This window comes from Sinocyclocheilus anshuiensis, unplaced genomic scaffold (assembly GCF_001515605.1).
Source record: "Sinocyclocheilus anshuiensis isolate Anshui unplaced genomic scaffold, SAMN03320099.WGS_v1.1 scaffold233, whole genome shotgun sequence".
Classification (NCBI taxonomy): Eukaryota; Metazoa; Chordata; class Actinopteri; order Cypriniformes; family Cyprinidae; genus Sinocyclocheilus; species Sinocyclocheilus anshuiensis.
Genome location: NW_015540843.1, coordinates 373,248 through 387,015, shown reverse-complemented (window position 1 = coordinate 387,015; position 13,768 = coordinate 373,248). Strand labels below are relative to the sequence as shown.

The 13,768-nt window shown below is 39.1% G+C and overlaps 1 protein-coding gene across 1 annotated transcript in view; it reads right to left on the bottom strand.

Moving 5' to 3' along the window:
* The window catches only part of LOC107687574 (potassium voltage-gated channel subfamily A member 3-like), an 8,726-nt gene extending 7,521 nt beyond the window's left edge, over positions 1–1,205 (bottom strand). Inside the window, exons 1-2 of the mRNA XM_016484961.1 lie at positions 1,109–1,205; positions 339–342 (exon numbers count right to left, since the gene is read on the bottom strand). Coding sequence (XP_016340447.1) covers positions 339–342 — 4 coding nt within the window. The 5' untranslated portion in view covers positions 1,109–1,205. The remainder of the gene's footprint in view (positions 1–338; positions 343–1,108) is intronic.
* Between the last annotated feature and the right edge of the window lie 12,563 nt (positions 1,206–13,768).

Here is a 13,768-nt window from a genome sequence, read left to right as displayed (position 1 = left end):
GTATGGCATCGTGTGGGTGAGCGGTTTGCTGATGTCAACATTGTGTATCGAGTAGCCCATGGTGGCGGTGGGCTTATGGTATGGTCAGGCGTATGTTATGGACAATGAACACAGGTGCATTTTATTGATGGCATTTTGAATGCACAGAGATACCGTGTCGAGATCCTGAGGCTCATTGTTGTGCCATTCATCCACGACCATCACCTCAAGGCCTTTTGTGTACATAGAAAAAGTCTTAGATCTTTGAGTTCAGCTCATGAAAAATGGGGGCAAAAACAAAAGTGTTGCGTTTATAATTTTGTTCAGTGTAGATAGATAGACAGACAGACAGACCAAACCCATCTTTTGGTCCCCCACAAAGTTTAAGGTGTGGTTACGGCCTTGATACAAATAATGGATCCTTATGGCCCAGACTATACCAAGATTCATTGCGCACACATGATGACTTTTTTTTTTTTTCTGAGAAAAAAATGCTGGATTACACTTTTAAATGTAAGTAATGAGTTTTGATACTTACAAATAAAAAATAAATAAAAAAACTTTAAAGCAGTTCCAATGTTGATGGGTTTATTCTCGATTCTATTTAATTGTTGTCTTTTTATCTATTTTTTTGTTTTGAGATATTGCATAATATATTCAAAATGGCGGCAGGAAAAGGTGATGCACCATGTACCTCAGGAATAAGTGTTAAATACTTTTATTCTCAGAAAACCAGACAGGTACAAAAAATAGATTCATCCAGATTTTAACAATATTTTTCTGTCCACTACAGTGGACGTCATGCACCAAAGGGTATAATTCTGCCTATGGGCCTATATATAGGTTCTGCCTTATTTTGTGTTTTATTAAAATTATGACATAATTTACACTTGAATGGTTTTATTGAACAGAACTATTAAATAGTCTTCAGATTTTATCATTTATTTCAATGCTTACAGTCTATATTTATTTATTAGGTAATATAAAAGTGTAGGCATGTATACATGTACAATCATGCACACAGATATATGTGTGCATGATTGTGTTCGAGTGTGTGGTAGGAGGGTGTGTGTGCTTGTGTGTGTTTGTATTTGTGCTCACATGTGTATGAATAGCCCACCAACCCCACAGCCCCAGGCCCATAGACACACACTCTTACATTTTGTTTGTTACACTTCACATTTCTGTGCCGTCATGACATAGCTTGTTGTTATTGAATGTTCTTATGTGTATTCAAACCATTTTCACATAGCAAATATTTTAAAAACTTTTTTTAAGACCACACATTTAGTTCTATTGATTCACTTTTTATACCTTTGATGCATGGTGTCCACTACAGTGGACATATATGTAACTCCCTCAAAATATAATATATTGACAAAAAAAATGTTGGCATGATTTTTCACTTGTTTAAAAGTAAAAACAAACATGTAAAAAAAGTATTACTTTGTGATTTAATAATTCATGCATCAGAGGGTTAATTATGTACTTAAATATTTAGACGTGAACCTGTCTGTTTTGTTTTCAGACAGTTATATCTTTCATGTCCAATACAAATATACTGCCGCTCATCAATGGCAGCTGTCACAGTTGATAGTTGACATCGCAATACTTTGCTATATTGTTTAACAGTGCTCAGTTCAACCTTCACGTATTTTGAGGGATGCAGTCCCTGAATTAGAATACAGATATTATTTACAGAATCACAAAGAAACAATTACATTTTTGCATTTTCAAGTGGTGCTTGACTGGACAATAAATGTAGGCAAAGTGTACTAGTAACATAAAAAGAGATACATTTCATTTAAGGGCTAAATGCAAAAACAGCTTGCCATAGAGGGCTGTTTATGAATGTACACATTTGGAATTATTATGGGAATGCACATCCAAATCCAAAGTTTAAACAAACCGTTCTTCGCATAATCTTTGGTGGCAACATTTAGTTGCGTTGAAGTTAGTTTGTAATTTCATTGGTATTTTATTGATTTACAAAGTTATTGGAGCACAAAGCGCAATTGCTCTCTACATTTCAGATTCTTCTCATTCCTGGTTAGACTGTGCTTCATTTTAAACGGTATTTGTAGCACTCATCTTATGATGTAATTGTTCAAATACTCCAAACTATAAAACACTTGCAGCGATTATGCAAGTGTCTGAAAAGCTCTAAAATGCTTCAACAGAACATTCAGTGATGGGTGGAGTTGTGGGCCAAGTTGAAAAGAATGACGTAGAGACCCAAAATAGAAATAGATTTCTTTTCCCATGGAGTAAATCCGGGAGCAGCACATGGGGAGAAAAAAACTACACAAGGGCCATACCCTTTGTTAAAAAGACGTTTGCATAGTTCATAGATTTTCAAGACACAGATTCATGTTTGAGTGACACTGCAGGTTATTCAAATTGTCTTAAAACAGACAGAAATTGTATTTCAGTTATATTAGGCAAACGTTCCCATGCTGACATTTTAGAAAAAGGTCAAAGTAGAAAAGAATAAAATCATTCCTCATTCCTCCTTTTCCCCATACATGACAGTGTTTTTTCCCTTCCAGTTATGACCTTGTATCATGCTAGGTACTGCATCAGAAACATCACAGACAATCAAACACCTAATCTAAAGTCATTTTTTGCACATCAAGTTCATCGGCAATTAACTCCATTATTCAACCCTTGCTTTATTACAGATGTCTTCATTCATCTCAATGACCTAATGTTTAATTAGACTGTGTGTTGAATGTGTGTTAATGACCTTCACACTCTTAACTAGTTTGACTAGTTTAATTGGTTTATAACATCATAGCATTCATTTCTGATCTTGAAAAACATCTGGATGTGATGCCTATAAGCTGTTTTCATTTACCTTTTTTCTTAATTTTTCATAATTGGAGATTGAAAGATCAGAGGAATGGCAGTTATGTGGTTTAATTGACCCTTTGATATTTTCTTATTTTGCTTTTCCACCAAATTTTTTTTTCTTTTTAACAGAATCAGTTCCTACCATATTTATCACATTGCTGTGAGCTCCTTTGAACTGGCAATCATTACTCAAGAACACAACTAGCTCACACACACCCACACACACACACACACACACAGCTCAGGTATCCAGCATCCTGCGGACTCTATCAAGGTGACTTCCGCTCCATCAGTGAGCGACTGCTGCAGTGATTCATGCGTCTTTGACAGGACATGTTTTTATGCTGTTGTGGAACAGATGAGAAAAAGGATTTCCTAGACTGTCATTTTGTCCAGGGATGCATTAAGGAAATGCACAGGTCACTGCCGGTGTCCTGGAAGATTAAATTTACAGTCTCCGCCTATATAACATAAGAGCTACTGATTGGCTGAAAATGAGGAAGGGTGTCATTCATTGTGAGTGTGTGTGGGACATACAGCATCACTTTACTGTAAGGCATTCATACAGTATATCTTTATTTTTACGTTTAGAAACATGGAACATACCAAATGTATTGTCATATAGACTTGAACATGATATTAAGTTAAAATCCCTTTTATTTTTAGATGGTAATGTTCATATATTTTAGATAATTAAACTTTTCACTGTTGTTTTTCACTATTTTGAATAACTTTTTTAACTTAATATCATTTCAGTTATCCTGTGGTGTGACAAATTATTTTTAGGTAGAAAAACTCAAGTACAAGTACTGAATGCAGTTCATCAAGTAATATGAGCATGTGAATATGGCATGCACAATAATTATAGAACATTTATTTATAAAAATGCTGTTTACATTTTTTTTTATGCACATCATATATATGTAACATGCAGGACATTTCAGCCATTTTGACACACTGATTGCTGAAAATGCTGGGTACATGAACATGAATAGATTCATATAAATAATACAAATTTAATTAATAGTAGGAGGTAAAACTATGAAAGCCTGTTTCTACTTCAGCATTAAAAAAATAAATCATTAACTGTGACGTTTTCTTTGGTTTATTTTTAACTTATTTCATAATTTGAACTTGAAATTGATCATTTCAACTTTATTACTTGTATCTTTATATCTCAAAATTGTAATTTTGTTTGTCAAAATTCAAACCTTTTTCTCAATAGCAGCTTTATCATAATTGTGACACTTGTGAAAATGACCAATTTTTTCTCACAATTGGAACTTTATTTCTCGTAATTGTGTCTTTATTTCCTGTAATTGTGACTTCCTATCTCATGACTTTATTTCTTATTTTAAACCGTATTTCACCATTACCTAATGTATTTATTGTTATACCAATGATGAAATATCTCTATCCATAATATGATATGTTTCTGTTTCATATGTATCACATGGTTCATGACAGTTCAATCCACAGATAAAGAGAACTGCCCATATTTGGAGCCATAATTAGTCTTCGTTTTGCCTTAAACAGCAAATGACTGGAAATCCACATATTTGCTGTGACATTCTACATCCAAACACATTTGATGGCAATGATGTCTGATCAGATGTCTGATGTCTGACAGTAGATGATCAGTTCGTTAAGGATGTAACAGTCACATGTAACAACAGAAAATAAGAGTCACTGTGGAATGGATCTATACATGATGCAGAGACTATTTATACACAGTATGTACAAGTGAAGCAGTCTGCATTACAGCTGCGTACATCTCGACTTAATAACTTTGTAGAAATATGCTTAATAGCAGCAAGGTTGTTGTTAGTGTGACCATGTGTCATTATATTTACACAAGATGTGGTTGGTAAAATGCTTGTTTGAGTTTTAAACTAGGATTAAATTGATTCCACTGATATGAATGTTCGATCTTTTGAGGTGATTTTTGAACACACATCAAAGCGACTGGCAGCTGCCCAGGGTTTTTTCAGCACTCATTTGCGTTAATTCAGATTTTGACACCTCTTGCTCTTCTGTCAGTCTACTTTTCCATCCTCCTTTTTACAAATATGATTATTTGACCTAATGAGCTGCTTGCAGCCTCTCTTAAATGACTTCCATCAGCTCAAAGTCATTTAATTAGTGTGTAATTATCTTTTGCTACCTCACAGGAATTTGAACGTAGCTAACTTTGTCAGCAGTTTGAAAAGTTCTACTTATTGAAAATTACATTTATGCAAAGGCCAAATCAACAATTTCCGTTTCTTGTCATTTTTGCACTGTTTTCCTTGTAATGAGAAATGTGTCCGTTATCAGTCGCATACAAACCTGTCTTTTGATGAAGGTAAAGTGTCACTTCTGTGCCACTAGTTTACTCTAACAGTTTCAAAATAAGACATAGTCTCATTGTCTCATTCAGAGATATAAAGTGTAAAGATACAGAAATAAAAAATTTTGAGGAAATAAGTGAAAGTGGTGATCTTTTGTGTCCAGAAGAGCTATAACTAAAAAGCATAAAGATGACAGCTCGAATGATCATTACTGAAAAATCTGGTTTCTAAAAGTAATGCTAGTGCTATGTAATGCTCATGTTAACTTTGATTTCCACCTCAGTAGTGACATGGATTCACTTCAGTGTGCTATTAACCCACTTATTGCATGCTTACATCTTGTTGATTAACAGAAAAAAATGCATTGAACTTGCAAAGCATTACTAGACTTGATATTCGTCATTATTAAACACTTTGGGCTCTATTTGATCTTGATTTTGCTGTTTGATGTATGTTTGTATGAGTTCTGGCTCTCAGTGGTGGCCGAGCCTGTAGCGCTACAGCAAACAGTGTTTCATGAAAGAGAAGCTTATATTTTTAGTGTGTGACTGCCTTTACATAACTACAAATAATAATAGTGCCATTGATCGTGGCTCTACCACAACAAAATAGACTGGGAGTGCTGTGGATCTTTTGTAATGAAATTAATTGTCTGCATTTCACTGTGTATCAAACATTTAAACCTAGTTTTACAGTCATGGCAGCTGACTCAAATAATGCAATCACTTTAAACAACTATAGCGATATTAAAATCATGGATTCTGCTCATGTGGACAGTGATTATGAGATCACAGATTTAGTTTTTCCTGTATTTATACATGTACATAAACAGTACTGACAGTCTTTTTTAATAAGCTTGAAAACTAATGACAAGGCAATATTGAAAGGCAGTTATGTAAAATTGCTGGTCTATTTTAGGCCTCTGTTCACAACTGGCTTCGTTTACATGCAACCTAATAATCCACCAATAATCCAATCAGATTCTGAATAGTCTGACAGAAAAGCATTCATGTAAACAGTCGATCAGTCGATCTGACTAAGCTTGATTTGAATGAAATTGGTGTAGATCTTAAATAATCCTTCAAACTGAAAAATAATAGACACGTAAACCTTTGAATTAGATATCTTTTTCATTTGTACTTTAAAATGTCTCATGCGTATACACAATGTGCTTGTGTTTATTTACATCTTGTGTTATAAATATGCTGTCAGGTGGAAAGAACTGGTTGGTGGAGGAGACTGAATATTTATACATGGTGTAAGAATAATACATAAGAAATACATAAAAACAACTTTTTGGCCATACTTTTAGGTATGTCAACAAGATAAAAATTGCTTCTGTTGACATGCTTGTGGTGGCTTTGTGCTTTGTGATATGCCAGTCACACTAAGAACAGTTGGACAAACAAGGATCAACATGAACTGACTCCAAAACAGAACTCCAAAACCACATAAAAATACACTCTGAGCTATGGTTGCTTGCAATACAAAACTCTGCCTGTAACCTTGGTAACAGTACTGGTTCCTGTGTCTAAGCATTGAGGTGACTGTCCTGTCAGATTTTACCTGGAAATTAATTTTGCGATGAACGTTCAATTCAATTCAATTCCTGATGGCCACAGTCCATCCAATAAAATGAATATTTCTCCCAAAATTTAAATTCTGTCTTCATTTACTGACCTTAATGTCATTCAAAATTTCTGTCTGTATGTATGCCATTTTCGAAGTGTCTATTTACACCAAGAGCAAATAGCCCACCTTGTTGGCAGAGCTAAAGTGTGGTTGGGCTAAACAATTACAAACATTAATCGACGGCCATTAATCGACAGATTCAGTGGTGTAGATGAAAAAGCACTTCACACATTCTTTATGACGCGAGCGACCCGAGTTTGAATCCAACTTTTGCCAAACTTCTTCTTCTCCCTTTTCACATTTCTTATTACATCAGAAAGGCATATATTTTCAATAAAAATGAAGAAAAAATTAATAAAAAGGTGAAAATAAAGTATCGGGTAGGGTTAGGGTAGGTGTAGGGAGAGTGCTTTATTGTCCCAATAAGGCAGCATCCATTTAATAATTCTAATTTAAATGATAATTTACATTTAATACATTATTATTGCATGCTGTTTTATAATGTACTACAATACTGAGGTGCAGATATTTGCAATAAGTAGTATAAACAGCAGAAAATGCTGCTATTTTTACAGTGTAAATAGAATCTATCACTATTTGCACTTATTGTAAATAGCATATCACTAAGAAAATACTGCTATTTTTTTACTTAGTGTAAATAGAATCCATTGCTATTTGCACTTAGAAACTCTTTTCCATTCATACTGTAAAGGTCATGGTGACCATGACTGTCAAGCTCCAAAGCTGTCAAAGGACCAAAAAATGTATCATAATGTAGTCTAAAGTAGTCTGTAGTCACCTGAAGTCATATAAAAACGTTTTGTATTGATCAGTTTTCTGATGCCACTTGCTGACATGCCATTCTTTTCAGTGAATAACAACTTAAATTGTTATTTCTTAACACAAACCTATTGTATGACTTCAGGATAGACAATATTTTTTTATTATATTTTTATGGCATTTTTGTTGTCCTTTTAAAAGCCATGGTCGCTATAAACTTTGTATTAAAAAGACCTGCATGAAGATACTTCAAATCATCCTACTAATGACAAATTTATTTTTTGAGTCAACTATCCCTTTAATTACATAAAAACAAGAGCATAAATGACACTGACAAAAAAAAAAAAAGAAATGGAGGTCTTCTGAAAGTTCTGAGGTAAACAAGGAGTTCCCTGACTTCCTTCCTTCAGTCTATTTTATAATCAACAGATCAGATTTAGGTCAGAGCAAAGGTTGCAACATGAGACTGTAGGATATCTGCACTAGCATCTGGTGGGATATACCACAACCAAACCTCCTTGGGTGTTTCACGCATGGACACTCCTGTGGAGGGGAGCTGTGGAGCAAATTTACATGAGACAGACTACAGTTCATACTGTAACTCACTGTGTCGACCACCGCTGTCAGTATTTGCAGGCCTCAATGAGACATTCATTGTTGGCCACAAGCAGTACAACAAATTCAACATGGCAACTGAACAAAATGGAGACAGATACAACATAAGCCAGCAAGCACACATACACCCAAACAACACATCCTAAAACATTTGATTATTCTTTAAATGTAAACAAACCCTCTAAGGAGGAAGCTGCAGTGTTTGAGTTTTGGTATAATCCTCTTCGTCCTGCTGCTATGTGTTTATCTTGATTAAGTTAGTTATTCATAGGCTACTTGAAAACCAAACAGTACTGTTCATCTTTTATCTTATCTAATTTTATTCGCTAATTTCTTATCAGTAGACCAGGATGATTCAGGTGTACCTTTGTTCTGTGTAAAGATATTTACTGCACTGTAGTCATTAAAACAGTTTTTATGTTCCGGGGACAGCTAACATATAATCTATGCAAAGATGCTAATTATGCAAACCTTCAGGAATTAATAACCTTGCCGGACATTTACAGAAAACGGGGCAACTCTGAAACACCTGTTCAGTTAGAGAATGAATTGCCATTATAAGTCAAAAGAATGCTAACATATACTGTGTACACTATTAACAGCATTTGAACTGACATTCATTTGATTATATATATATATATATATATATGTATGCCCTTGCTTTGAATGACTTCAGCACATTTGCAGCCACAGGACATCGCAAGTCTCTCACACTGCTCTGGTGTGATCTTGGTCCACTCTTCTTCCAGTCTTCTTCCACAGTTCGGTGACTGTAGTGGGTTTTTAGCCATAACTTTGTGACCAAGAATTTTCCAGAGATTTTCAGGATTCTTTGGTTGGCCATTTCATTATTTCATTGTTTTCAGCTTCTAGGAACTGCTTTACCTGTTTTGCTGTGTGATGGGGCATTGTCCTGCATGAAAATTGCTGGGTGATTGGGCAATGAACGCAGGGAAGGGACTACATACCACAGGAGCTTCTGATAAACATTTGCATTCACTCTGCCATGTAGCTGTATAAAAGGCCCAGCTATTGCTGCAGAAAACATCCCCCAAACCATGACACTTCCTCCTCCACCTTTCACTAACTTCTTTACACACTTTGGGTTCAGTCTTTCCCCAGTTTGATGATGAACACAAATGTTTCCCTTCGGACCCAAATAAATTAAACTTGCTAAAGTGAACTTTGAACCAGTTCTCCTCTGTCCACACTACATGATCCTCAGCAAAGGTTAGTCTAGCCTTTTAATTCTTTCCGCTGATACAAGGTTTGGTCGCTACAAACCTTTCAGTGGGCTTTCAGTCCAAATTCTCTTAAACATCGAGACACTGTATGCCGAGATCCTTACCCTGTTCAGTGCTGAACTGGCAAGCAATTCCAGCTGCAGTGTTGAACCGATTGCCCATATTTAACTCATGAAATATATTTAAAATACTGCAACATTTAAAAAAAAAATGGAATACTTAAATGGAAACATTTTTTATTCCTACTGTGATTTTAACAATTGAAGAACTGCCCCCAGACTGAGCCTGGTTTCTCCCAAGGTTTTTTTTTTTTCATCCATTTCTGTCACCGATAAAGTTTGGGTTCCTTGCCACTGTCGCCTTTTGGCTAACTTGATAACAACTGAGCTGGATGATGACATCAATATTTTCTCCAAAGCTGCTTTATAGATGAATTAAACTCATTTCATAGTTAATGAACTTTACACAGTTATTGAACTGAAGTGAATCAATAATGAACTGGTTTCAATTGAATAATGACTTTTTATAATGACCATTTGAATTATATTAATATATCAAGCGTATAGCGTTAGTTCTGGCAGGTCACGTGAGTCAAGCTTGCATCGGCTGACTCTTAGCTGATCACATCTACCTATAAGAAGACGACACCTATCACGGCATTCCTATATAAGGTCTACTCAGTATTGTTCAGCAGCTTTTTCGCTTGCTCAGAAGCAAATTACCCTTCTCCATCCCCAACTCCTCCTTTCGCCACAGTCAGGACTTGGCTTTCTGATATTCCTTGTTGAATCAGGCTCCTTTTATCTTGAATAATGTTACAATTAAATATCATTAAGTACATTAATGATATCTGCTTTGTTCTGTTCTGTTTACCCTAGGGGGGTTACTATTGCTGCTCTCCTTGCTCATTCATGACATGCTGCATGGATGGGCAGGGAGTTTTTGCCCTGAACAGAACCATACCACCAAACTCTATGCTTCCTGTTTGGACTTGGTCACTTCCTGTTTGTTGCTGCCACGTGTTTTGCATTGGAGCTCCATCAAGTTAATTCTTTATCGTCTATTTTTTAAATAAAACATTTTTTTTATACACCATCATTTTCATTTCTATAACGTGTGAATATATCCCCTATTGTATTCTACAACAAAAACAAATGGAGCGCCTTGTTATCACTAGTTTTATTTTGATTTACCAAGTCCGCTACTAGCCTGTAGCCCATTAGCATCACCAGCGTGGTTGCCGCTAATCTTGCTTTCATTGTTTACACTATTCACACACATTACCATTGTTTTACTCACTGTTACTTGCCTTAATGGCAGATTTGTGTCTACCTTTGAGTGCAGGTGAGGACACGTTCGAGCTGAACTCGGTGCAGCTCGAGCTGGAGGCTGTGGAGAAGCAGATCCACGAGCTGCTAGAGAGGCAGGCCCAGCTGAGAGAGTGGAGAGCCGCGGTGGAAACATGCTGTGCTGACGCTCACAAGTCCGGGGTAAGTATACAGCGCGCTGCTAACACTCCCACCACCTCTACTCCGCGTGTTTCTCTGCACAGGCCCCGTGCACCCAGGACGCGATCTTCCCAGATGTCCTTCACTCCGGTGCCGGAACACCACAGACCCTGGGTGCACGAGCAGCGGAAGACGCAAGCCAGGTCCCGGGCGAGGACCTCTCCCCCTCTGCCGCCTCCGGTCTTCGAGATCTCCACCCGGAACCGCTTTGCTCCCCTTCGTGACGACGCTGTGATCGCCGGAGACTCCATCATCCGGGATGTCCGTGCTACCCTTGCTAAAGGTAAAGTGCACACTCACTGTTTTCCTGGCGCTCGTGTTCTCGATGTTTCTGTGCAGATACCCACGATCCTGAAGGGCGACGAGAGCGTCAGAGCGGTCGTGCTCCACGCGGGGGTTAACGACACCAAGCTGCGGCAGACGGAAACACTGAAGAGGGACTTCAGGAGCCTAATCGAGACACATCGCCCGCGACGACGATCATCGTTTCAGGACCGCTTCCCACGTATCGACGAGGACACGAAAGGTTCAGTAGACTGTTTGCTCTAAACGAATGTTTATTGTCATGGTGTAAAGAACAGAAACTGCTCTTTGTTAATAATTGGAATCTTTTCTGGGAGCGACCTAGTCTTTATCGCGCTGATGGCCTGCACCCCAGAAGAGTCGGAGTGGAACTCCTCTTGGACAACATCTCCAGGACGCTACGCTCCATATTACTAGTTAGCCAATTCTCAAATAACTGCTATGATGGCTTTTGCTCTACCCACTTAAAGCTTGGGCTCCTAAACATTAGATCACTCGCACACAAAGCAGTTATTGTAAATGAAAAGACCACAGATAATAGTTTTGATGTACTCTGCTTGACTGAAACCTGGAATGACGTGACTAAGTATGTGCCCTCTTTCTTTTGTGTAATAACGGTAAATACCACTTTATTTCTGTGTGACTAATTTTCAATCCTGACAAAGTAATTCATTATGATCAATGTATCACTTATTATTGTAAAACTGGTAAAACATTGATGCTTTTGGAATTAAATCTTTAAGTAAACAACAAAAATGCAAACAAACGGCCTGTCATGGGTCAGGGTGCCCTCTGGCTCCCTCTGCTGTCTGTGTGTCATGTCTTTTTCGGCAGCTTGTGATTGGTGCAATCAGCGCTGATCTGGCAGTGGGGCTGCGTGGGTTACTGGCTGCCTCTACCCCACCTGTTGCTTATTACCCTTTCCTTTATATTCCTCTTCCGTCTAGTTCTTGTTGTGAGTAGATTGTTTTGTGTTCGATGTGTTTTGTGTCCTGGGTTCTGGTTGTTTCATTCTCTGGTGTTACACTCACCTCTGTCTTCCCTGCTCCCAGGACGCATAGAGAGAAGGACTTCATCTCTCTGCCTCACTCAACTCTCAGGTTGTTGGTCCTGTGCGAGCGCTGAGTCTTGGGCAATCTTCTACTCCCTTGGTCCGCATCACACTGCCGACCGAAATTGGATTACCCCCAGAGACTGGCTTGCTATTTTGGTTACAGTTTTGTTTGTTTTTGTTACCTTTGGAGAATAAACTTTCTTTGCATCTAATCCTCTGCCTTTGAGTCCTCTGTCCTCCTCGTCCTGTCACAGAATCTACTCACCAGATATTATGGACACAGCAGAGGAGAATGAGATGCGCCGAGCCCTGATGCAGCAGGGCGTTCTTCTGGGTCGACATCAGGAGGAGATCGCGGCTTCCCGCCGCGCATACTCCGAGATCTCTCTCCAGCTTAACCAGCTGGTTGAACGGTTGGATCAGCTACACACCAGCCCTCCCGCGGCTCCTACGGTCACCCCTCCTCCCGACCCCGTTGGAACTAGTAGCCGTCGCACTGAACCACGGCTCAATCCTCCTGCTCCTTACTCGGGTGAGCCTAACAGTTGTCGCTCCTTTTTGTCCCAATGCTCTCTGACTTTCTCGCTGCAGCCTTCCTGTTTTCCCACGGAGCAGTCCAAGGTAGCTTTCACCATCACGCTCTTGGTGGGTCTAGCGAGAGAGTGGGGAACGGCCATGTGGGATAATGAGCACAGCTGCTGTTCTTCCTTTGAGAGTTTCTCGAAGGAACTACGCAAGGTGTTTGATCGCTCGGCTCAGGGAACTGAAGCGGCACGAGCCCTGGCGCTGCTACAGCAGGGAGAAGGCTCAGTATCCAGTTACTCGATTGAGTTTTGCACACTCGCGGCATCCTGTGGCTGGAATGACAAGGCTCTCTGGGATCACTTTCTTCACGGTCTAGCCGAGCACATCAAGGATGAAATCTATTCCCTGGAATTACCCTCGAGCCTGGACGGACTCATCGACCTCGCCATTCGGGTGGTTGACCGTATTGCTCTCCGTTACCGGCATCGGAGGGGAGGGGCTTATCTCGAGCCTGGTAATAGAGCTGTGTCTGCAGCGTCAGGTGACACACCATCTCAACTTCTCGACTTCCCCCAGGATGAGCCGATGCAGGTTGGGAGGGCGCGGTTGACGCTGAGGGAGTGGCGTCGTCGCCTGGACAACCAGCTGTTTCTCTACTGCAGAGAGGCCGGTCACGTGGCTGCTGCGTGCCCAGCCGTGGCAACCATGTCGAGGAGATCCGTTTTCTCCTCATTCACTCACCCACCGCCCAAGTGGTTTTGGGGCACACCTGGCTAGTCAAACAATCCTCACATTGACTGGGCTCTCAACTCTGTTTTAACCTGGAGCCAATTTTGTTTAGCTCAATGTTTGGGTGCTGCATTCTCCCCTGTTATGTCTCGTTCTCTGTTGCAGGAGGAGCCGGTGAACCTGGCAGGGGTAACAGAGGCTTACCATGACTTGAGA